Genomic DNA, 25731 nt, shown 5'->3' on the forward strand with positions numbered 1-25731 from the left:
TGCCCAATGGCCGGAGACAGACGGGTTGGGATTTTGTTGAAATGGATCTCACAATGACCTTCACGGTACATTTTAAAAGTTCTGTGTGGACTGTGTTAACTGTCTACGTTCAAAGGGTGTTTTTAATTATTTTATGCTTTTGTTTGTTTCTCGTCTGCCCCAGTGGATCTCGTGGCTCTCAGCCACACCCGCCTGAACCTTCTCTTTTATTCACGCGCTATTGTTGGACTGAGAGAAAGTACTCAAGTTACACTGTCACCATCTGCTGGGCATTCGTTGTATTGTTTTTGCATTGAATAGTCTTTTTGTCACCTAAGCCGTTGTCATTTCATTCTCTTCTGCATCTGGGTCACCTTGTGAAGTAACTCATGACAGAACCTGCTGACCAATTATGAACCCAGCGGAAGATAATAAGATTCAGCGAGCTCCAAGGCAGATCGTCTTAACTCTTTGTTTCATTTTCTGAGCAGATATGTCGGGTGTTTGATTTTCCATTCCACAACTCTTCAGCTGTCTCTCGTCAACTTTTAAAGCTGCGCCACAGCTCTTCCTCTGTCTTCCAGTTTAGCATCGATTTTCTGGTGGTAGCTTCTGAGTCCGGTTGGAATGACCCGCTCTTAAATCAGTGTTCACCACCAGCCTCAGTGATGAGATTCGCAACCAATTATCGACCTGGGACAAGCCAGGGTCCCTAGAAGGCCTTATTTCCCTGGCTGTTCTTGAGGATAACCGGCTTTGGGAGCACCGATGTGAGGGTCGCTCTCGACCTGAGTTGTTTTCCTTAGAGGTTCCCCTACGGTCCTAGTTCACCTCTGTGAACCCAGGTTCTGCAGTTCCAGGACCCATGCAGCTTAATATCACCTGGTCTGGTTCAACCTCTCCCTGTCCCGGTTGCCCATGGTCTCACATCGCCGTCGACTTTGTCACTGGTCTGCATCTTTCCAACGGCCTGACCACTATCCTGATCGTAGTAGACAAGTTTTCCAAGATGATCCACATTGTTTTTTTATTCAAACTTAACCACTGCTGCCGACAATGAGCTGTCTACTGCCAGGCTTGAAGGCGGGAGTCCTCTCTGACTCTTCCCCTTCTTACCCTGGTATATCTTGCCTTTGCCTTACTTTTTAGACTCTGCCTTGAACTCTTTGTAGACCATCATTTCCTGACCACATGAGAAGCACAGGTCAGTATTTCTGTTGATACTTTTGTGTTAATGAACAATATTGGTCAATGATGTTGTGCTGCTATTAGTGACAATAGTGCTTTGATGCTGGATTTGGTTAGAAAGCACCATTTAAGCAGCAGACATTGAAATGCATGAATAGATTTTCATTAGTACAGACTATGGTTATCTCTGTCACATCCATATCAATAAAGTCATCTGAGTTGCAAGTCATAGAAGAAAAAACTATATAGTCTATTAAATAGATTCTTTATTCATCTCACAGAGAGAATTTGGATGCTGTGCTAGCAGTAGCAGGTCTGCTTAGGAGAGACTGCATCCATCCCACGTTGGAAGGAGCATCTCTCTTGTCTAGCAGTGTTGAGAGTTTTAGTGTAACGTGACTCAGAGCACAGATCAGAAGGCAGAACTGCAGTCTTCCACACTCTTCTGCCCTTCTCCTACAACAGCCACCCGCCTTTAACCGCATAGAGAGGGTCAATCTGACCCGCTTAATAAAACCAAGTAAAAATGTCAGTAGAAGAGCTATTAAAGAAAATCTAATTCAAATAAATCTAAATCAAATAAATACTACCATTGTAGAGGACAGGAGAATTAAGTGTGGATTGTTGAATATCCGATTCCTGTCCTCAAAAGCTGCACTAATTAATGAACTTATATCAGATAAAACCATTGACTTATTATTCTTAACCGAAACTTGGCTGTCTATAGATGATTACGTATCTTTAAATGAATCAACACCAACCAGCCACACTAACTTTAACGCCCCTCGACGCTCTGGTCGAGGAGGTGGAGTCGCAGCCATCATCAACTCATGTCTGTCAACCTTTACTAGACCACAATGTGATTTCAACTCTTTTTAAAGTATTATACTTACCGTATCTAATACAACCTTGAGATCAGGTCAGTCACTTCTCTTTGTTGGAGTCTATCGCCCCCCTGGACCTTATTCTGAATTCTTGTCTGAGTTCCCTGAGTTCTTGACCAGCCTGGTGCTTAAATCAGATAAAGTGATTATTGTTGGTGACTTTAACATCCATGTTGATATGGTCCATGATAGCTTAGCTAACAGGTTTAACTCTATCCTGGAGTCATTTGGTTTCTCTCAGTATGTACATGAACCGACTCACTGTTTTAAGCACACATTAGATATTGTCCTAGCATACGGACTTGAAATTAAAAATGTTATTGTCTCTCCTCAGAATTCAGTTCTTTCTGACCATCAATTAATAACCTTTGACTTCATTTTAAATGAGCCAAGTCTACAGAGCAGGAGCACTCTCAAAAGATGTCTGTCTGAAAGTGCCGTTACCAAGTTTATGGAAACAATTCCCTCAGTGCTCAGTAAAATGTCTCAGTGTGTCAAGAAACTCTACCCATAGTCACCCCGACATTGATAACTTTGTGGGCAGTTTTACAGACTCGTTGCACAATACGCTTGACTTAGGCTCGATTCCAATTCTCAGTTTGACTACTACCACTACCACTACCACTACCACTACCACTACCACTACCACTACCACTACCACTACCACTACCACTACCACTACCACTACCACTTCGCCACCCGGTAGGCCCTTCGCATCACTCTTCAGATTTGGGCCCGCCCTACCCTACGTTACGTCATCAATCGTTGCCGCTGACTGAATAAAACGTCAGCAGAAGCGACTGAGAGCTGAATAGAATGAGAACATGCCTTTAACAGCAACAGCAACACTGGCTTTGCTCATGACTGTATGTCTACGTTTTAGTTCAACAAGACGACGACGCCGACCTTTTCAAAGAGGTAGATATCATCGAGACCTCGAAGCGCTTTTTCAAATTTTCACGGTATGTATTTGGTTGATCTATTTATGTGCTTCTTTGTTGTTGTTTTAATACAAGTATGCAAACGGTAGTAAACCATGTTTAGAGCGTATTGTAGCTGTATTGATCGGTGTATGTTGAGTTTAATGAACTTTTTACGACCACAATTGTAAGCGGAATGCTAAACGTGCTAGCAATGGTCAATACAAGCGATCTATTTACGTGCTTCTTTGTTGTTGTTTTAATACAAGTATGCAAACGGTAGTAAACCATGTTTAGAGCGTATTGTAGCTGTATTGATCGGTGTATGTTGAGTTTAATGAACTTTTTACGACCACAATTGTAAGCGGAATGCTAAACGTGCTAGCAATGGTCAATACAAGCGATCTATTTACGTGCTTCTTGTTGTTGTTTTAATACAAGTATGCAAACGGTAGTAAACCATGTTTAGAGCGTATTGTAGCTGTGTTGATTGGTGTATGTTGAGTTTAATGAACTTTTTACGACCACAATTGTAAGCGGAATGCTAAACGTGCTAGCAATGGTCAATACAAGCGATCTATTTACGTGCTTCTTTGTTGTTGTTTTAATACAAGTATGCAAACGGTAGTAAACCATGTTTAGAGCGTATTGTAGCTGTATTGATCGGTGTATGTTGAGTTTAATGAACTTTTTACGACCACAATTGTAAGCGGAATGCTAAACGTGCTAGCAATGGTCAATACAAGCGATCTATTTACGTGCTTCTTGTTGTTGTTTTAATACAAGTATGCAAACGGTAGTAAACCATGTTTAGAGCGTATTGTAGCTGTATTGATCGGTGTATGTTGAGTTTAATGAACTTTTTACGACCACAATTGTAAGTGGAATGCTAAACGTGCTAGCAATGGTCAATACAAGCGATCTATTTACGTGCTTCTTTGTTGTTGTTTTAATACAAGTATGCAAACGGTAGTAAACCATGTTTAGAGCGTATTGTAGCTGTGTTGATTGGTGTATGTTGAGTTTAATGAACTTTTTACGACCACAATTGTAAGCGGAATGCTAAACGTGCTAGCAATGGTCAATACAAGCGATCTATTTACGTGCTTCTTTGTTGTTGTTTTAATACAAGTATGCAAACGGTAGTAAACCATGTTTAGAGCGTATTGTAGCTGTATTTATCAGTCGTTAATAGGTTTACCATCTCGCTTACGTAAACCTGAAGTTATTTGAACATATTTTGAGCAGCTTTTACTCAAACTATTTTATTTGGATGCACATTTCTAATGTTGTGTAATTTTCCTCCTCAGACTGGTTCTCTCTCAGTGTACTGCAGAACCAACTTCAACTTGCCCATACTACGGTTATGGTTCAACGTGGAAGCTGACCTACGGAATGATTTCCGCCTTACCAGAAGGGCACTGACCAGTCTGCAGAGGCTTCTACGAAAAGATCAGTCACATGGCTGGGGAAAAGATCTTAGAGGTTCTCGTATACGTCTACTGGCTGGCTCATGGACTGTCCTATAAAGTGGTGTGCAGGATCTTTGGTATTCCGAAAACGACCGTCCATCGAATCATCCACAGAGAGCACAGGACATCTTGGAAAACTTAACCAGAATAATTTCCTTTCCACTACCGGAAGAGCTGCAATCAGTTGGTCAGGGTTTTGCTGATTTGTCCAGATGTCCTGCATTCAACAATGTGGTTGGAGCAATTGATTGTAGCCACATACGGATCAAACCACCAGAGAAGCACCGATTGGACTACCTGAACTATAAAGGGTTTTATTCCCTGAACATGCAGGCAATTTGTGATTCTCGTGGCAGGTTTCTGGACATTTTTGTTGGTTACCCTGGGTCTGTTCATGATGCTAGAATCTTGAAAAACAGCCCATTTTATAGGACGAGATGCTATCCCCCACCTGGCTACATCATTCTGGGTGATGGTGGGTATCCTTGTTTGGAGAGCCCCTTCTGTCTGCTTCCACCCTACAAGGAGCCGGTGAATGGGCCAGTCCAGCGGCGGTTCAACTTTCATCATGTCAGGGGCCGAAGCATTATAGAGAGGGCCTTTGGTATGATGAAGACAAGGTGGCGATCAACTCTGTTTAGGCCACTGGAGGTAAAATCTGCATTTGCTTGCGATGTAATTGCATCATGTGCCTTTTTGCACAACATCTGCCTGGACAATGGGGACACACTTGAGCCAGAGGTTGAGATTGTTGATGTCCTCCCCGAACCTCAACCTGAAGCACGCCAAGAAACATCTGGGTCAGCTGCCAGAGACAGACTGGCTGCCCAAATGTTTGAAGATGTTCCTGAGTAAAATTGTGCCCTTTTGTGCAAAATTTCCTTGAGTTTAAAATGTTGTGAGTTTTCAAGTGTTTCTCATTAAAATGTTTATATTAACATTTGTATTTGCATTTATTGTACTAATATATAAATATTAACATTTAATAGAATGTACATATGTATTTAAGAATGACACAACTAGAAATTGTAAAAAAAAATCTTCATTACATCACAGCAAACAAGCAAAATCAAAAAGTGTTCAAATTAAATATATAAAAAAACAACACACAACGACCACACAACACTCAGGACACTATGTGGTCCACAAGCCTTTCTAAAAGGTTACCAAATCGGACATTGTGGGCCTCTGTTCTTTCATTATGTGTGTCCTCCTTTGCGGCCTGCTCATAGAACCGCCGTTCCTCGCGCAGGTTTGCTTCTTTTAGGTATTCCAGAACAGGATTTCTTTTTCTTTTCCTCATGGGTGTTCCTGGGCTCCTTGCTGGGCTCCTTGCTGGACCGGCGCCAGATGTCAGACCTGGGGAGTGTGGGCGAGGTGTCCGAACTCCCGATGTGCTGTGACTTGGGGAGCGTTGTTGTGTGTCGGGGCAAGCTACGGAGGTGCTCGGACCCGCTTCGGAGGATTCAGCAGCATCCTGTAGAACATGGCAACACAAATTATAATCCAGACATTCAAATAATGAAAATGATCAATAGTGTTGCTTTTATGAGTGAGCAGCATTACCGTGGGACAAACGACCGAGGCTATCAGGCGGGGGGGGGTCGACCGACGGCCTGCCACCTAGCACTTCGTGGATTAGGTCGAAATACTGCCAGTTGGCAGCAGTCGTCTCGCCCCTGTCCGTGCCACTCCCCGTCTTCGGTGTCCGTAGTTCCTGCCGCACATGCAAAGAAATGGAGACACAGGGAGAAAGGACAAACACATTTTTATTAATATAGAACTAATAACGATCATGAGTTTTGTTTTTATTGTATTTATAAGTAGTCATGAATGAAACTACTACCTTGTATTTTCTTTTCAGGTTTTCCCATTTTTTGGAAACCTGTTGGGCCGTGACCTTCTCCTCCAGGCCCAACTCTCGCAACAGTTCCCTGAAATAGACACAACCAGCAATGTAAACTTACAGATTCAACAGAATAAAAGAACATGCTAATGAATTATTAAACTCATAACTCACATCCATAGTGCTTTAGAGGTGTACTTGGACTTCTTGAACCGGTCCTCATTTTCCGTGCGGAAATTTATTAGCCTCCTGGTTTCCTCTGGCGTCCCTGTGTAATATCGGATATGTTTTTTTTTTAAAATATTTTTAATGGCCAAGTATAGAGTGTATAGTAAAGAGTGTACAAAAAATACACATAATACATACAAAAATACACATAATACATACACAAATACTTTGCTTTAATTAAATACAAAAAGAAATAGCAACTTCACTGTTATCTCTTAAAAGTTTATTAGCATGGAATATCGTCGAAAGAATGCTTAAAGTAGCGTCAAAAAACATAGTTTTTACGTGTAAAAAACAACAATACTTTTCACATGAAATACACAAACAACTAACGTCTTCACTGTTAAAAGTTAACAACTTTTAAACGTGTATTTTAGCATGGAATATCATCGAAAGAATGCTTAAAGTAGCGTCGAAAAACATCGTTTTTACGTGTAAAAAACAACAATACTTTTCACATGAAATACACAAACAACTAACGTCTTCACTGTTAAAAGTTAACAACTTTTAAACGTGTGTTTTAGCATGGAATATCGTCGAAAGAATGCTTAAAAGTAGCGTCGAGTAAACATCGTTTTTACGTGTAAAAAACAACAATACTTTTCACATGAAATACACAAACAACTAACGTCTTCACTGTTAAAAGTTAACAACTTTTAAACGTGTATTTTAGCATGGAATATCGTCGAAAGAATGCTTAAAAGTAGCGTCGAGTAAACATCGTTTTTACGTGTAAAAAACAACAATACTTTTCACATGAAATACACAAACAACTAACGTCTTCACTGTAAAAAGTTAACAACTTTTAAACGTTCATTAGCATGGAATATCGTCGAAATAATGCATACTCAAGTTTACGAACAAACAAGCCAGAGCCAGCTACTACTCATCACATTAAATAAGAATAACCCCAAGTTCTTATTCAGTACTGTAGCCAGGCTGACACGGAGCCATCAGTCCATTGAGCAGTCATCCCTCCTCATCTTAGTAGCAATGACTTTATGAACTTTTTTAATGAAAAAATTGTAACTATTAGAGGAAAGATTCAAGACCTCCTAGATTCTTCTAATACAATCAGTGCAGCCTCACCGGACACAGACACTATGACTGATACATATTTTGACTCTTTTGACTTTCTACCAGTGAGTCCTCGACAGCTGTCCCAGGTTGTTTCCTCCTCAAAGTCCACAACATGTCTTCTCGATCCTATTCCCACATGGCTACTTAAAGAACTGTTCCCCTTACTTAGCACTTTCATACTTGACATTATTAACTTGTCAATAACATCAGGCTATGTGCCTCAGACTTTTAAAGTTGCAGTAATTAAACCTCTGCTTAAAAAACCCACTCTTGATCCAGAGGTCCTCACTAACTATAGGCCTATCTCTAATCTAGTCTTCATTTCAAAACTTCTGGAGAAAGTGGTAACAAGTCAGCTCTGTGATTATCTCCAGGACAATGATCAATTTGAGGTGTTTCAGTCTGGTTTTAGGGAACACCACAGCACAGAGACCGCCCTGGTAAAAGTAAGTAACGACCTACTGATGGCCTCTGATCAGGGCCATGTTTCAGTTCTTGTTCTTCTAGATCTCAGTGCTGCATTTGACACTGTCGACACCAAATCCTTATACAGAGGCTAGAAAACCATATAGGCATTCGTGGAACTGTTCTTAACTGGTTTAAATCTTACCTGTCAGATAGAACGCACTATGTACATGTCCACCTCTCATCGACACACACTAAGGTCAGCTATGGTGTCCCACAAGGTTCTGTTCTTGGTCCAATACTATTCACAATCTATATGCTCCCACTAGGGGACTTGATTAGAAGACACTCTATAAACTTTCGCTGTTATGCTGATGACACCCAACTTTACTTGTCCATGAAGCCAGATGAAAGAAATCAGCTAACACAACTACAGTCCTGTATTACAGATATCAAGTCATGGATGACCAAAAACTTCCTCCTACTGAACTCGGAAAAGACTGAGGTTTTACTAGTTGGTCCGCAACATCTCAGACAATCATTAACTAATGATCTAGGTTTACAAAATGGACTTGCTTCTGCTACTAGCACCACTGTAAAGAATCTGGGTGTATGCTTTGATGAGGACTTATCATTTAACTCACACATAAAACAAATCTCACGGACTGCTTACTTCCACCTTCGTAACATTTAAAAAATCAGGCACTTCCTTCCTTTAGATGCTGCTGAGAAGCTCATCCATGCTTTTGTAACCTCCAGGCTGGACTATTGTAACTCTCTTCTGTCAGGCTGTTCTAAAAAATCTCTCAAAACTCTTCAGCTCATTCAGAACTCTGCAGCTCGTGTCCTGACTAAGACTAAGAGGCACGAACACATTTCCCCTGTACTGTCTTCCCTATATTGGCATCCTGTAGAATTTAGAATACAATTTAAAATCCTTCTCCTAACCTATAAAGCCTTACATGGTCTAGCACCAACATACATTAAAGATTTAATCCAAACTTACCAACCCTCAAGGACCTTATGATCCTTAAACTCTGATCTATTAGTTATACCACAAATCTCTAAATGTAGATTCGGAGCCAGGGCCTTCAGTTTTCAAGCCCCTCTGCTGAGGAACAAACTACCGGCTTCAGTCCGGAGGGCAGACACCCTCTCTATGTTTAAAAACAATCTTAAAACCTTACTTTTCGATAAAGCCTATAACTAACTTGACTGTTTATCTTTAGCTGTTATAACTAACAAAACTGTTTATCTTAGCTGCTATAGGCTGAGAATGCTAGAAGAGTTTTAGACACTGAGCTCTGTATATCCTTCTTTTCTCGCCGGGGCCGTTCTGGCTTGGCCGATTCGGGTGTGAGGGGCCCTGCGGGTGGGGCCTGTGGGGCCTTGGGCCTGGTGGTGGTGACCGCTGGTGCCCCGATGGCCCCGTGTGCCGGCGTGGGGGTGGCCCGCTTCCGGGGGGTCTTTGGTGGTGTGCGGGGGTTGGTGCTAGCGGGGGTGGTTGGGGCGGTGGACGGGGGGTTGCGTTGGGGGCGGTGCTGGGGCTGGGGGGTTGCTGGTCCAGCTGACGGGGTTGGCGGGTGAACCGTTAGGGGCGGGGCTGGGGCTGGCTTGGTGTTCTGGATGGCCATCAGGCCCCGATGGCTTCACCTGGTCTGTGGTGGGGGGCTGTGGGGGCCTGTCTTGGGGTGGGTGTCTGCTGCAGCGGTGGCTGTAGTCCTCTACTTGCCCTGTGTGGCATGTGCTGTGGTCGGGGAGTCTGTCGCCCTTGGTCCTGGGGGTGCGTGGCCGGGTTGGTCGGTCTTTTGGGGGCTTCCCGGGTGGGGGGGCCACACTGGGTGGGGCCATGTTGGGGGGACGGCGGAGGCATTGGGCGGACCCATGTTACCGTACAGGCCATGTACCGCCCATGCAAGTGATGCTGTCCCCCTGGGTGCTGCATGGTGGGTGGGGGCGGGGGCTGGGGGTCAGTACGTGTGATGGGCGGGGCCTTTGCACCTTAGAGACCGTGGACCGCCCATGAAATACTGCTGGCCCCCCAACTTCCCTCATGACATGGGGGAGGTGGGCTGTGGCTGTTGGGGACGGTCTACAGTTTGAAGATTGGGGGCCGTTCCCGGACGGCTGCATCCCCATTACCCCCGCCCTGCCCGCACAACCGTGGCCCCCCTGTGACCCGGGGGACTCTCACCGGAGGACCTGAGCCGGTGCCTGGCCATTGTTCCCCTGGGCTCATGCGGTGGCACTTGACCCGGCTACTGGCCGTGTTCGCAGGGTATTGGGGGGGGGGGCTCCGCTGCCGCTGCTGTGGTGGATCCCTATCTCCTTGGCTTGTCCTCTCGCGGTCCCCTGCTATGGACTTGGTGGCGGCCTGACGGTCTGGGGGTCTTCCGTGGCCCGGCCTGGCCCCGGAGCTCTATCCCCTGACTGTTTTTTCTCCCATCACCGGAGTCTGTATACCTGTGTATTGTATACATTTGTCCCAAACCCACACCTTTTTATTTCTCTCCCGGAGCCCCAGGGATCCACCTCCAGAGCTGCTGCTGATCCAGGTATCCACCTCCAGAGCTGCTGCTGATCCAGGATCTTCACCACGTCATCAGATCCCGAGTTGTCTCCAGCACCCCCATGGACTCTCCTACACTCTCCTTTTTTCTCTCACTATATCCTCCCTCACTCCTCTCCTTATCCATCTGTCTACCCCCCCATCCTTTCTCCCAGCCGGTCAAAGCGGCAGGCCGTCAACAATGAGTCTGGTTCCGCTCGAGGTTTCTGCCTTCTAAAAGGAAGTTTTTCCTCGCCATAGCTCACTGTACAGCTCACTGTACAGTGTTTTGTTTCTTGCTCTTTGTTGAATTGCTGGGATCTATTTTTCCTTAATCAACTGTAGTCTTATTTCAACTGTATAGTGTCTTGAGATAACTTTGTTATGATAAGACACTTTAAATAAAATTGAATTGAATTGAATTGAATTGAATTGCTAGTAATGTGGGAGAAATGTTAAGGAAAAATACAAAATAGAAAACTGTATAAATAAAAAATATACATAATTAAGACTAAAAATATGTTTAAATCAGGTGTGTTTGGTGAAAATATGCTTCAAAAAGGTGTGTGTTATGTGTGTTATGATGGTAAACAGCAACACAGGCTTCAGTTAAGTGCAGAGCTGTGTCTCAAATCGCATACTTGCGTACTTAAACTTTATTTTAAGTGCATAAGTGCATCGCAATTCTTAACATGTGAAATGTAGTGCCCCATGCACACTAAATTATCACTGAAACAGCCACAAAACTGAGTATAGATCGATGAACACTTTCTACCCTAAACGCCTAAACGACCGCCATCTTGGTGACTATGTTGTTGGGAGAAAATCCTAATCCTTGTTGTCTTCCTCTCCTCCCTCGTTGTTCACACCCTCTCTCCACCATTCTTGGTCCCATGTCTGTCCTCACTGCATGTCCGTCTCTCCTGCCGTACTTTGTCATGAACTGTCTTTCTTATGTTTTCCATTCGAACTTCTTCCGATGCAACATCATCAATTCTGACTCTTCTATATCGACTTTCTGTATATAATTGACAAGAGTCGGCAGGAATGTCCTTTATTTAACATTTGTTCTTGTTTCCATAAATAACAATATTGTAAATATATAATATTATATTATCCAAAATATTCTTGTTGTTTGTTATGTAAATATTTGTTTGATTGTTTATTTTTATTTGTTTTATTATGTGTGTTTCTTGTGTATTTATGTATGTAGCTCAATGTTTTTGTAACCACTAATTTGTATGTAAACGTCCTTTGTCAGGCTATACATCTAAATCACAGGTGAGCAATTATAATTCTTCAAGGATATCTTTTCTTCATTTGTCATTAGGCCGTGACATTTATTAAGATTAATAAGATGCAATTTTGTTCTTGTATATATGAGTTTTTTTCAAAACATTTCTTCAACTAACTTAAAAAAAATGTTTTGAGGGATTAATATATACTCTAAAATTTACACACAAGAAAGGAGGGAAAAATAAAGTGTGAAAATGTAAATTAATAATAAATACAAAATACATTTGTTAACAGAACCATTCATACATGATCATATTTTGACATTATGGGGGCCGCATAAATACAGTCAAAGTGCTGCATGTGGTCCCCGGGCCGCACTTTACCCAGGTCTGATATAAATGATGTGGGCATTTTTTTGTTTTGTTTGTTTTTTTGCATTTCGGTTTGTAGATGTATGGATGTACTTTATCTGTATTTATTTACTTTATCTATCTTCCAGAAATATTCAGAAACAGAAAACAGCACATGTGTAATATTATTAGTTTCGGGAATTTCAAAGAAAATGATATCATTTGTGTATTAGTTTCATTTTGTCTTCAAATGTGTCTAATTAGGACACGAAACGGGGGAAATCGTTCATTTAACTTTTTCTTCTTTTATTACCTTCGCTTTTGATAACCACTGACTCACTAAAGTACAATTGCTATTCAGCAGGTGGTCATAATCCAGCTCGATAATGAAGCTACAAACAGTGTCTTTAAATTGTTGCTGGTGAGGTAGTGGTGTCAGTGGGTGCTGGCTGGTCCAGGTCACTGTGACCCCGACTCTCCCTCATTCAAAACAGGGTCGGTGGTGAGAAACGATCAATTTGATTGACAATCACATATTGAGTGCTGTAGTGACACACGAACGTCACTCGTGGAGGAAGATGGAGGAGAAACGTGGATTTACCTGAAGACATGAGCTGTGTCTCGAATCGCATACTTCTCTTAGTATACTAGAAGTAAGTATGCATCAGGATAGTGTACGTACTAACTAGTAACTAATTCTCCACAGATAGTATTGCTGTGTCTCAAATCGCATACTAACGTACTAAAAGTTAGTATTTTTAGTGCGTTAGTGCGTCTCAATTCTTAGTATGCGAAATTTAGTGCGTCATGCACACTAAATTGGCGTACTAACACGCCCACAAAACTGAGTATGGTTCGATGGACACTAACCACCCTAAACAGCCGCCATCTTAATGACGTTTTAAACGGAAGTTACATCATATATAAATGCATATATATTCATATACTTACAGGTGTATTTTCAGCAGCAGTAGGAGGATAAACACGTCTTCGCTGCTGATACCATCTTAAATATCTAGCAAACATTTCGATTCTCATATTTTTTCTTTATTTCTTTTTCCAAAGTTGCAAAACGTGCTGCCAGCAGGTGGCGATAGCGTTCAAACAGCTGGTTGCAACCATCGTTAAATATTAGTAGAAGAAGAAGCTGTCATGTGATTTCCGGTTAGTGTGTAGCAGCAGAGTTCGAACCGGTGTAGGTACAAATTTAGTGCCCCCTACAAAATCTGTCCCCCCACTTCCTACGTGATGACGTCACACGCGTCATATGCGAACGTCTCTTTAAAATATTTTTTATGGGTTAAAGAAACGTCAACAGAACGTTTACATGATACTTTTTACCACACATAAAACATTTATATTGACAAAAAGACGATCTTCGTCAACATCATCACTTTCCGTTCTTTCATTTCCTGGTCTGACGACACACGTGACTTTGACACCAACGGAAGGGTCCGCGCTACATGTGACGAAGCCGTTGATTGGCTGAAGCTGTTTTACAAATAATAAAGCACAACTGTATAATGAAATAAAAATCATTCGAGTTCCGAAATAATTCGCTTTTCAAAAAAATAAAAAGTTATAATATTCCCCTTTCAATAACTTGTCTGTAGTTCGGATCATAAACACCTCAGTAATTATTTAGGTTTCGATTTTTTTAAAATCAATTAAATCAATTATTAAATGTACATATGCCCACTTTATTGAACGAGTCATTTTAATTGTCATATTTTTATAATGTATGCACTACAAAAAAAATCGTGTTTTTTTAACACTACTGGCAATAAACATTTTCTAATTTTCATACTATTGAGATTTGTTGTCATATTATTGAAAAACGGTTGTAATATATTAGGGTTTATGGTCTTAATTGTAACATTAAAGTGGCCAATCAGCGACATTCTCACTTCTAGCAGTTGATTGGCTGAACCTGTCTATATAAATATCGGCGATATTCAAAATTCTTCCCTTTGATTACTTGTAAGTGATTAAATACCGACCGAAAAATGGACAACATTCACGATGAAGTTCGCCATTTCTTGCTGAATAACGACTACAACAACCTGACTCTTGACTGTGATCATCCTAAGAACAGAAGGAGGATAATTAGGAGAGCAGCCAAGAAATACACCATCAAAGGTAAGCACTAATTACATGTATCTTAATGACTAGATTTTAAGTTATCTGCATTTTTTTTCTAATAAATAAATGCAAATGTAGTGAACATCTTAGTTAACCACCCTTAAAAGGTTTATCTGATTGCTTTATGATTGTATGTGTATGAGAAAATTATTTTAATATATGTTAAATTTTTGTTTTTTAATAAACAAATATAAATGTAGTGAAAATATTTCTAATTCACCCCAAAAGTTTTTTTATTGTATATGTATGAGAAAATGGGGACATTTGTTAATATTCACCTTAACTAATTTACTATCTATTTTTATCTAAAAGATAGCCAGTTGTATTACTGCTTCAATGATGTTCTACGCCTGGTATTGTTCACACGGGACCAGGTGTGTGAAGTCTTGAAGATGTGCCATGACGATCTTGGTACCGGAGGTCACCCAGGTAAATATTTTGTTCTTATTCTTTTGTATGTCCAATATTCTTTAACCTAATTGTTTTTCTTACTCCACTCCTTCTGTATTTCTCCAACATGCCTAACTCTCGTACTAATGACACCCAATGATCTGATCACGCAGGTAAACGCCGAACTTATGAAAAGGTTACGGCATGATATCACTGGACTAATCTTCAAAAAGATGTGGACAAATGGGTGAGATTTTTTGAGAATTGGTGACATTTTAGTCAACATAAGATAGGTCTGTAATATATTTTTCCAAAGGTCGATGAGTGTCACCGCTGCCAGCATCATGAGGTTTTGAAGACTGTTGCTCCAGTACTTCATCCCATTGAAGTAAAGGAGGCTGGACTGTTCTTGGGATAGACTTGATTGGTCGCCTCCCAACCACCGCAAAGGGAAAACGGTAAACCGATACTTACAAATAAGAGTAATTGCCATACGACCTTCAGCGTGTCTTACTAAAAATGTTTGATTTATCTTGTAGGTTCATATTGACGGCCACAGATTTATTCACCAAGTAGGTGGTGGCTTAAACACTTTATACTAAAAGTGCCCATGAAGTGTCCAAGAAGATTGTGAACATTCTTCTGGAATTTGGACTTGTTGAAAAGATTATTACAGACCAAGGCAGAGAATTCGTCAATGAAGTACGTGATATATATATACTGTATATATATATGGCAATTAATGTGAGTAATGGATCATCCCTACAATCTTTCTATGTCTATCTGTGTTCAGCTCAACAGCAGTGTTTTTAAGGCTCTTGGCGTGAAGCAGTGCATCACCTCTGCCTACCATCCACAAGCCAATGGTCAGGATGAGAGGACAAACAAAAACATAAAAACTGGCCAAGTACTGTGGAGATGAACAGAATGACTGGGATGTTCATCTCCGGGGAGTTGTTGCAAGCATTAACACATCCAAACGGGTAACATGCCACAAAGTACTCTGGTGGACAAAAACAAAATCTAAATAGATCAAATGTTTTTTTTTTAGAGGTCAATCAAGTACACACCGTTTTTCGCTCTCTTTGGAAGACACCCCCGTACTCCAGGTGTAATTAATGCGATGCCAAGTGAGATGGAAACTACATCCGTGTCTGTTGAAATCTCAGAAGAACACCTGGAGGCAAAGGCTGCAACAGTTGCAGAGTTACATGCCAAGGTTAATGTAATGATCATCTGAAAACTTCATGTATTGAAGCAAAGAATGTCAAGTATCCAATAACATTTGGTTTTGTATGTTTTTTTAGATCTACCAAAACATCAAGACAGCCCAAGAGAGCCAAAAGAAGGCATATGAGGCTCGAAAGGAAGAAACGTGAAGTCTTTCCAATTCGACGTCGGCGATGAGGTCCTTAAGGCGAACAAGCGGAAGGAAGGCCGCAAAGGAGGGCGTTTGGAGTGCAACTGGTCTGGACCCTATGTCATTGCCTCCATTTCAGGGAAAGGTGTGGCAATGCTGGCGAACACTGCAGGATCTCTCCTGAAACAGAGTGTTAACATTTCCCAGCTCAAACCCTTCATCAGACCAGAATTAAGAGGTAGAAGTAATTTCTTTATTACAAGAGTAGTTACAGTCTGAATATTTACATATTGACCTGATGTCTTTTTGTCCGCAGCATCCATTAACAACAGAGAGAACAGCATACAAGGTACATTTATAAAAGTTGACCTTTAATAGAATGGAATTTCATGCATACTGAAGCAAGTAGCTAATATGTAGCAAGTAATAAGAAAAGCAAGTTAACAATGGTTACAATAAGATTAACTAATACATGTTTATGTATTGGTTAGGTGAGATGATGTATGTAAAGAATATGGAATAACAAAAAGTATCCACATCGGAGCATTAGCCATCACCAGGTTCAATGCATGGCCATGATTACTGGTCAGGTGTTGGATATTTAAGAGAGATGCAACCTGACCAAGTCCTGCTGGTATGTATAAAAATGTTACAATTGCAATATATCTATATTGTGATGTATGTGTGATTTTTTTTTCCCTAAACTATTATTTCTAGCTTGACTACGTGCTGGATGACCTCAGACCACCCGTGGAGATCATTGTAAAGGACCAATCCGTGTGCCTTACCAGAGAGGACTTTTGGAACTTGGGCCTTCCTAAATGTTTGGAAGCCAATGTAAGTGAACTTTAAAATTGTATTGCATTCTTGACAAATGCATCACTTGTTTCTTCTTTACAGATTGGAAATGCATGCTTTAAGCTTGTTGAGGAAGCTGCTCGACGTCATGTAGGTTTTTCCACTCTTATTGAGAAAGACATAAGCCACTTAATACTTTTCTACTTTCGGTTTTCTTATTTTTATTTTTTAAGCAGCATAAATACTGAATGTGTGTTTAATCAACAGGGGAAACATATCCATGTTATGGATTTGTATGTGGTGCCAACAATGAAGATAGGAAAAAGTACATTTCCTGTAAGTTATCCACAGTCCCGTTTTTACCTGTGACATGATATATCTAATTCTGTTGTTTACAATTATAGGATGATCTGTCTTTAAAAGATATGATTGTCATTCCTGCCTGGAGCTGACAGACAGGGAGAGCAGATCACTATTTGCTCGCAGTGAGTCAATTTAAAAATATATTAATTAATCTTATTGTAATCCTGCTGTACTTATTACTTGCTAAATACTATCTAAATGCTTCAGAATGCATGAAATTCCATTTATTTCTCACAATGATTTCAGGTCCTGAACCCAGCAAAGAAAGAGATTTTCTTTCTTGACTCCATTAAACCTGATGGGTTTGGTGACAGTTCCTACCAGAGCATTATTAGGTTTCGTAAATTTACTAAAGCCCTGTTCAGTGGCTTGCTTTGCATGTCAATTTTAAAGAATTAAAATAATTCATAACTTTATAAATATAAAGTCATACATAGGATAAATACTGCCCTGTCCTCAATAGATGCCTCGTTTGAAAGGCGTTTGCCTCGTTTGAAAGGCTTTTGCCTCGTTTGAAAGGCTTTTGCCTCGTTTGAAAGGCTTTTGCCTCGTTTGAAAGGCTTTTGCCTCGTTTGAAAGGCTTTTGCCTCGTTTGAAAGGCTTTTGCCTCGTTTGAAAGGCTTACATAAGTTGTTTGTTATATTTTTTGCATTCTATTGACTATTTTATAACTTTTATTTCTTGTAATAATTACAGTAACCTTGCTCAACACATTGCTCCTGGCCAGTGGACAACAAAGTTTGGACGAGACCTGGACGTGCATTTCTTCTGTCACTAGTATTTTATTTTATAACCCCTAACAACAGCACTCAACTTTTAATGTATTGTCTCACAGGGCTTTCCTCAACAAACGTCTGGGAATTCCTGTGGAATTTTCATGTTGATGGTAAACTAGTATCACTATTTTATTTTTTGGATTATCAGAAACTTGACCTATTATCTTCACAGTACGCACTCCATCTAACCACCGGATCTCCATTCTGGTTTAGTGAGGTCAGCATCTTATGTATAAAATATGATATTAAAATGATTAGTACTGAACATGTAATGGGTATAACAAAAATGTTATATTAATAGGAGGACATACCACGTATCAGAAAGTGGTGGTGTATAACTCTGATGCAAAGATTTGAGACTGAAGGGTAAGACTGAATACCTTTTTTTCCTAAGATTTCAATAAATGAACCCTATTTACACTATCTCTGCTCTCTATCAAAATTTAAAGCCATGGACGGAGATTTGCCTACTGGACCAATGAAGCCAGAGTTCTGCTTCAAGGGACACTGAAACCAATATACAGGGTCTCTAAGTCCCAAAAGAAGATGCACATGGTAAGCAAGATAATGGAAAAGTGACTTGCATTCAACTTTTGTTTTTCTGCACATTGATTCACTGAAACTGTTATCGTTTAAAGGTTCGGACTGAAAAGGCTGACAGGTGTCTCATACTGGAGGTAATTGTAATTCATATTATGTTGCTCTGAAAAACAGGAATTGCAAAGAAAAAAACATAGTTGATGCTTCATGTCAAAAACATATGTATTTGTTTCATGCAATTTTTTTTATATTATTTTCAATAACATTCAATCTCTGGATTGCATCTAACCATTATTTTGCAGTTGCCAAAGGAGATCCTCTCAGAAATCCTCCTTGAGGTTATCCTACTGGTGGGAGATGGTGCATACCTTACATTGAGCCTGGTGTGACCACTTTCAGAGACACAGTTTCTGCAGATTTCTTCAGAATACGGGCACATTTTCAGTGGCTTGATAGTAAGTACAACATGCATGTATTCACAAATCCTATCCAACTCCTTTTTCTTACGACTTTAATTTTTTCATATTTCCTGAGGCATTAATACCTGGAGCACAAACTCTGCATCCTTTAGAAAAGAGTTATACAGGATGTACACAATCGACTCCTGCAGAGGGTGTGGCCTGGAATTCAAAAACAGTTTACCAGGTAAACGTGTTCAATTATATGGCTTATATTCACTCACACATGTACATTAAGGTCATTCTTTGAACATAAAAATGGATAACCTTTATATTCATTTCCATAGGTTACACTGGGACCGGAAAAAGGGTAGATCTGCAGGCCTTTTACTCAGAAGGTTCCGGATACTGCAGTCATTTTTGCAGTCTAATGCCATAGGCAAAAGTAAGTTGTTTTTAGATTTTCATAGTGTAGAGTAGTTGCACTCCCTACCGTGTATCTCTGCTTTCACTGTTATTTTCCTATAGGCACACATCCAGTCTCCATTGTCCATTCTGGTAAGGTGGCTTTTTTCCAATTGTTCCCGAGTTGGAGGACTCAGGTGAGTATTGTGTCTGAACATTGGCTTCCTGTAGAATTTAGAATATAATTTAAAATTATTCTCTTAACCTTTAAGAGCTCTGTATATCCTTCCTTTTCTGCATTACATTCATCACCTGTGCAGTTTAAACACCTTTTTATTTCTCTCCCGGAGCCCCAGGACCTCCAGAGCTGCTGCTGATCCAGGATCTCCAAGACGTCATCAGATCCAGAGTTCTCTCCAGCACCTCCATGGACTCTCCTACACTGTCCTCTTTTTTTTCTCACTATATCCTCCCTCACTCTTCTCTTTATCCATCTGTCTACCCCCCCATCCTTCCTCCCAGCCGGTCAAAGCGGCAGGCCGTCAACAATGAGTCTGGTTCCGCTCGAGGTTTCTGCCTTCTAAAAGGAAGTTTTTCCTCGCCATAGTCCACTGTACAGTGTTTCGCTTCTTGCTCTTTGTTGAATTGCTGGGATCTATGTTTCCTTAATTAACTGTAGTCTTACTTCAACTGTGAAGTGTCTTGAGATAATGTTGTAATGATAAGACACTTTAAATAAAATTGAATTGAATTGAAAGCTTGTATTTTCTTTGACTTGAAGAGGCGAATAAACGACCCGTTACACACTCTTTGTGTTGGAGCGACGGAAGTGTTGTGTTTTGATCGTTTTATGAACCATTGGTGGTCAGACAGTTTATTACTGTTTGTTGAGTGTTGTGACCTAGAGGCCACATGCTCATGAATATACTGAAAGGCCGTAATTATTAAATGTTGTTGTCATTTTATCATTGTTTCTGTCATTTATTTGTGTTGCAGTGTAAATAAACAGACTTAACTGTAGAATTGTACGTATTATGCAACTGGAATAATCAGCCTAAACATGTTTCCCCATTGTTCTACAAGCCCGTTTACAATTGAGAACAAAAAGCAATATAGGAGGGTTATTATATTATACTATATATATATATATATATATATATATATATATATATATATATATATATATTATATTCCAACAGTATTATGAAGAGAACAAATCTCAATAGTATGAAAATTAGAAAATGTTTATTGCCAGTAGTGTTAAAAAAACACGATTTTTTTTGTAGTGCATACATTATACAAATATGACAATTAAAAAAAAATGACTCGTTCAATAAAGTGGGCATATGTACATTTAATAATTGATTTAATTGATTTAAAAAAAATCGAAACCTAAATAATTACTGAGGTGTTTATGATCCGAACTACAGACAAGTTATTGAAAGGGGAATATTCTAACTTTTTTTTTTTTTTTTTTTTTGAAAAGCGAATTATTTCGGAACTCGAATGATTTTTATTTCATTATACAGTTGTGCTTTATTATTAGTAAAACAGCTTCAGCCAATCAGCAGCTTCGTCACATGTAGCGCGGACCCTTCCGTTGGTGTCAAAGTCACGTGTGTCGTCAGACCAGGAAATGAAAGAAAGGGAAAGTGATTATGTTGACGAAGATCGTCTTTTTGTCAATATAAATGTTTTATGTGGTAAAAAGTATCATGTAAACGTTCTGTTGACGTTTCTTTAACCCATAAAAAATATTTTAAAGAGACGTTCGCATATGACGCGTGTGACGTCATCACGTAGGAAGTGGGGGGACAGATTTTGTAGGGGGGACCGAAATTGTATATCCACCGGAAATCACATGACAGCTTCTTCTTCTACTTCTATTTAACGATGTTTCAAGCAGCTGTTTGAACGCTATCGCCACCTGCTGGCAGCACGTATTGCAACTTTGGAAAAAGAAATAAAGAAAAAATATGAGAATCTAAATATTCGCGGGATATTTAAGCTGGTATCAGCAGCGAAGACGTGTTTATCCTCCTACTGCACCTGTAAGTATATATATATATATATATATATATATATATATAAAAACGTCACTAAGATGGCGGCTGTTTAGTGTGGTTAGTGTCCATCGAACCATGCTAGTTTTGTGGGCGTGTTAGTACGACAATTTAGTGTGCATGGCGCACTAAATTTCGCATACTAAGAATTGAGACGTACTAACGTACTAAAAATACTAACTTTTAGTACGCTAGTATGCGATTTGAGACACAACACTGGAAATCACAAGACAGCTTCTTCTTCTACTTCTATTTAACGATGGTTGCAACCAACTGTAGGAACACTATCGCCACCTGCTGGCAGCACGTTTTGCAAGTTTGGAAGAAGAAATAAAGAAAAAATATGAGAAACGAAATATTGGCGAGGTATTTACGCCGGTATCAGCAGCCAAGACGTGTCATTGTCCTACTTTTGGCTGAAAATGCACCTGTAAGTATATGCATATATATGCATATATGTATATATATATATATATATATATATATATATATATATATATATATATATATATATATATACTGTATATATATACAGTATATATATATATATATATATATATATATATATACTGTATATATATACAGTATATATATATATATATATATACTGTATATATACTGTATATATACTGTATATATACAGTATATATACAGTATATATACAGTATATATATATATATATATATATATATATATACTGTATATATATATGACGTAACTTCCATTTAATAATCAACGTCGCTAAGATGGAGCCGTTTAGGGTAGAAAGTGTCCATCGATCCATACTCAGTTTTGGAGCACTACATTTCACATACTGAGAATTGAGACGCACTTACGCACTAAAAATACTAACTTTGAGAGCGCAAGTATGTGATTTGAGACACAGCTTTTTTCGTCAGTGTTGGAGGTGATGATGATGATGATGACGCTTCTGCTGGTTCTTCTTCTTCTTCGCTCACATCAGTGGTCGTCCTCCGCTCGCCCCTCCTCCCGCTTTCTCTCCTCCTGGATAGCCGAGTCCCGGAAAACTACAGGCGTCGCTCAAGGCTCGGGTTGTATCATATTTGAACACATTGTCATAATTAAAATGAATGCATCAAATAACTATTATAATTAATAAAATTGTATCATTTGTGGTGTTGTAATGTTGTCGTGTCAAGTCACCTTTTTTATGTTTAATCACTGAGGACAACATTCACCCCTTTAAAGTGCAACCAAAGTGTCGATTTGAGTTTCTCTTAAATTGATCTTGGATCTCTATTGTACCATCAGTGTCTGTTTGTACAAAACGCTCTTTTCATTGAAATATCTACATTACAAAATGTGCTTAAGCCCTGCCACACTTTCTTTCTGGAGATGAAATCCTGTTTACCCCAACCCCTCCCACTCTGCTGTGATTTGTCAAGCATCGTGGTTTTTCACTGTGTATCAATAGTAATATTTAGTATATTGAAAGAGCACCCCTTTATATTTATTATTTCTTTATTTTACTTTATTTTATGTTATTGTGTGGGTTTTGTTCATTTGTATCATTCATGTGTAGGGAGTAAAACTCTAGGAGGCACTTTGGGGAGCTTTGGGTCTTTTTGGCTCCGTTCGGCTCTAGATTCATTCGACGAATACGTATACGTATAGTATCCAAATTTGGGGATTCCGGTGCTGTTTCTCAAATCGCATACTAGCGTACTAAAAGTTAGTATTTTTAGTGCGTTAGTGCGTCTCAATTCTTAGTATGCGAAATTTAGTGCGCCATGCATACTAAATTGGCGTACTAACACGCCCACGAAACTGAGCATGGTTCGATGGACACTAACCACACTAAACAGCCGCGATCTTAGTGACGTTTTAAACGGAATTTACATCATATATAAATGCAATTATATTCATATACTTACAGGTGTATTTTCAGCAGCAGTAGGAGGATAAACACGTCTTCGCTGCTGATACCAGCTTAAATATCTCGCGAATATTTAGATTCTCATATTTTTTCTTTATTTCTTTTTCCAAAGTTGCAATACGTGCTGCCAGCAGGTGGCGATAGCGTTCAAACAGCTGCTTGAAACATCATTAAATAGAAGTAGAAGAAGAAGCTGTCATGTGATTTCTGGTTAGTGTGTAGCAGCAGAGTTTGATTTGAGACATACTATCTGTGGAGAATTAGTTACTAGTATGTACACTATCCTGATGCATACTAACTTCTAGTATACTAAGAGTAGTATGCGATTTGAGACACAGCACTGGTTTTATGTCCTAATGGTGGATCCCCTGGTAAAGCGAAGCAAAAAGGAAAAGGAAGTTTAATAAACAGGACTTTTATGCTTTTGTGTGTTTTAAGTGATATTTCGAGTGTCCACATGTAAAATATATGCTCGGACTACAGTGACTCAGATCTTCATTTCTTCAGTTGAATGTCACTTTATGAATTCATGGCTTTTTTTTTATCCAGCAGAAAAACAACTGGATGAAAATAAAAGTCTTTCAGAACATATTTATCAAGTTTGGAGCATCTGCCTTTGATACCTCTGGAATGTTTTTCCCTCTTTTATATCCAGTCAGTTCTTTACGCTGCCGTCTCCCTCGTCTCAGCATCTTTTGAACACCACATTGATCACTTTTGATTAAAGCTGTTATTTTATCTCATAGTTTGAATTGGTCCATGAACGCACCACTTACCGTGTGGATGTGAAGTTTAGAGCGTCAGTCGACAGTTTAGCTGCTGAAGTTACTGCTGAGTGTCAACAATAGAGTCAATGATCAACTTTTGCTTCAGTTCAGAGACGAGTGTTTTCTTTGATTGTATTTCAGGTCGTCAGGTTTATGCTTCATGGAGACTGATGCACTTTATTGTCAGAATAAAAGAAGAGAAAGAAGTGACAGAAGTATGAACGCTACACTTCATATTCATGTTGTCACGTGTGTGCATCATCAGAACATCAACCATCAGAAGATCCTGACATGTGCTCGGCTGTACTTGAGCTTCAACTCTTACAGTCGACTGAACAACAAGTGATGAAAGAGAAAGTTTCTTCAACAATTCTTCACATTCTTTCTTCCTTCAAAACAACACGTTTGTTTCAGGAGCAGATTTCTTCTTTCCTCACTGTCAGCACTTTTCATGATGATTGACAGCAGCTACACACGTTTGATGGAGGAACACACTCACACACTCAGCTCATGCACACACACTGAAGAACCAGAACCAGGAACCTCTTTGAGTCCAAATCCCAGATACAAAGGTTCAGTGGAGATGAAGAAGGTGTTGAGGCGTTTAAGACCATTAGAGGAGTCACTGTAAAACTGCAAATATCCAGATTCAGGATCGTTGATCTTCACTCTTACTCTGTGAGAAACTTCTCGACTCTTGATGACAGTTTCTATCTTATTGTGACAGAATTTATATCCTTCATCATCAGAGCAGCTCAGACTCCAGGAATAACGGTTCTGTCCAAACTCAGACTCGTCTTCTTTCCCTCCGTCTCTTCTGAGAGTCAGTGCGATAGAAGCTCCTCCTCTCCACTCCAGCTCACAGTCACATGGTCCAGTCACAGCTTCTCTGCTCATCACCTGAAGACACCGGTGGAATCTGTCGGGATGGTCCAGATAATCCTGATCCTGCGTCACAAGTTCCACCGTCCTGTTGTCGTTGGACAGTAGGAGGCGCCGGTGTGCTGTGTCCGGGTCCAGTGAGAGTGGACGGAAGTCTGAGAGAAGAAGACACGAGAGGTGATGATGGTGGAAGAACTTTCTCTTCAAGACAATCATGGACTCATTGTCCCAGCAAGCCAGGGAGGGCTGCTCTGTTTGTTGACATCTAGTGGAGATCATCATCAAAGTGAAGTCTTCTGAGACTGGGACCACCTCCAGAGAAGAACCAGGAGAACTGGAACATCCCATAATAATCTTGAGGAGATGACTGTCACATTTGATTGACACCAGTGTGTCCATATCAAGTCAGCAGCTAAACTAGCATGTAGCTAACATGATGTTTCTTCATGTTGTGGAAACATCTCTGCGTTCATCTCCACCATCATCCAGGTGAGATGCTGCACTGAGATCTTCTCACTCCACTGAGAACGTGATGATCTTCATTTGCACTCTCAAGTCAAAGAGTGAAAAGAGTGAATGAATGAGTGTGAGATGATGAGGAAAGTCAACATTGCTGCTTCTACATCTGCACGGAGGCTCCTCACCAGCTGCTGCTGGACACCATGTTGGTGACCAGTGTTCTGGGCAGTGACCTGGACTTGATGAAGCTCCATCAGCAGATTCAAGTGTAACATGAAGTCACCAACATCACAACTGCTCCACGAGAAGCTGACAGAGTTGAGGAGTTCTCATCCATCAATCAAATCAAACTTAC

The 25731-nt window shown here is 40.0% G+C and overlaps 1 protein-coding gene across 25 annotated transcripts in view; it reads right to left on the minus strand.

Moving 5' to 3' along the window:
• LOC148083146 (NACHT, LRR and PYD domains-containing protein 3-like) overlaps positions 1 to 25731 on the minus strand; it is a 208781-nt gene that overhangs the window by 116016 nt on the left and 67034 nt on the right. Inside the window, exon 21 of one of the 25 annotated variants that reach the window (XM_087786282.1) lies at positions 24252 to 25072. The exons of the other annotated variants lie outside the window; for them this stretch is intronic. Within the exon in view, the coding sequence (XP_087642408.1) occupies positions 24531 to 25072 (542 nt within the window). The 3' untranslated portion in view covers positions 24252 to 24530. Of the gene's footprint in view, positions 1 to 24251; positions 25073 to 25731 lie in introns of those variants that run through there. 25 annotated transcript variants of the gene reach the window in all.

The sequence above is a fragment of the Callionymus lyra genome, chromosome 3, assembly GCF_982586985.1.
Source record: "Callionymus lyra chromosome 3, fCalLyr1.hap1.1, whole genome shotgun sequence".
In the NCBI taxonomy this organism is placed as follows: Eukaryota; Metazoa; Chordata; class Actinopteri; order Syngnathiformes; family Callionymidae; genus Callionymus; species Callionymus lyra.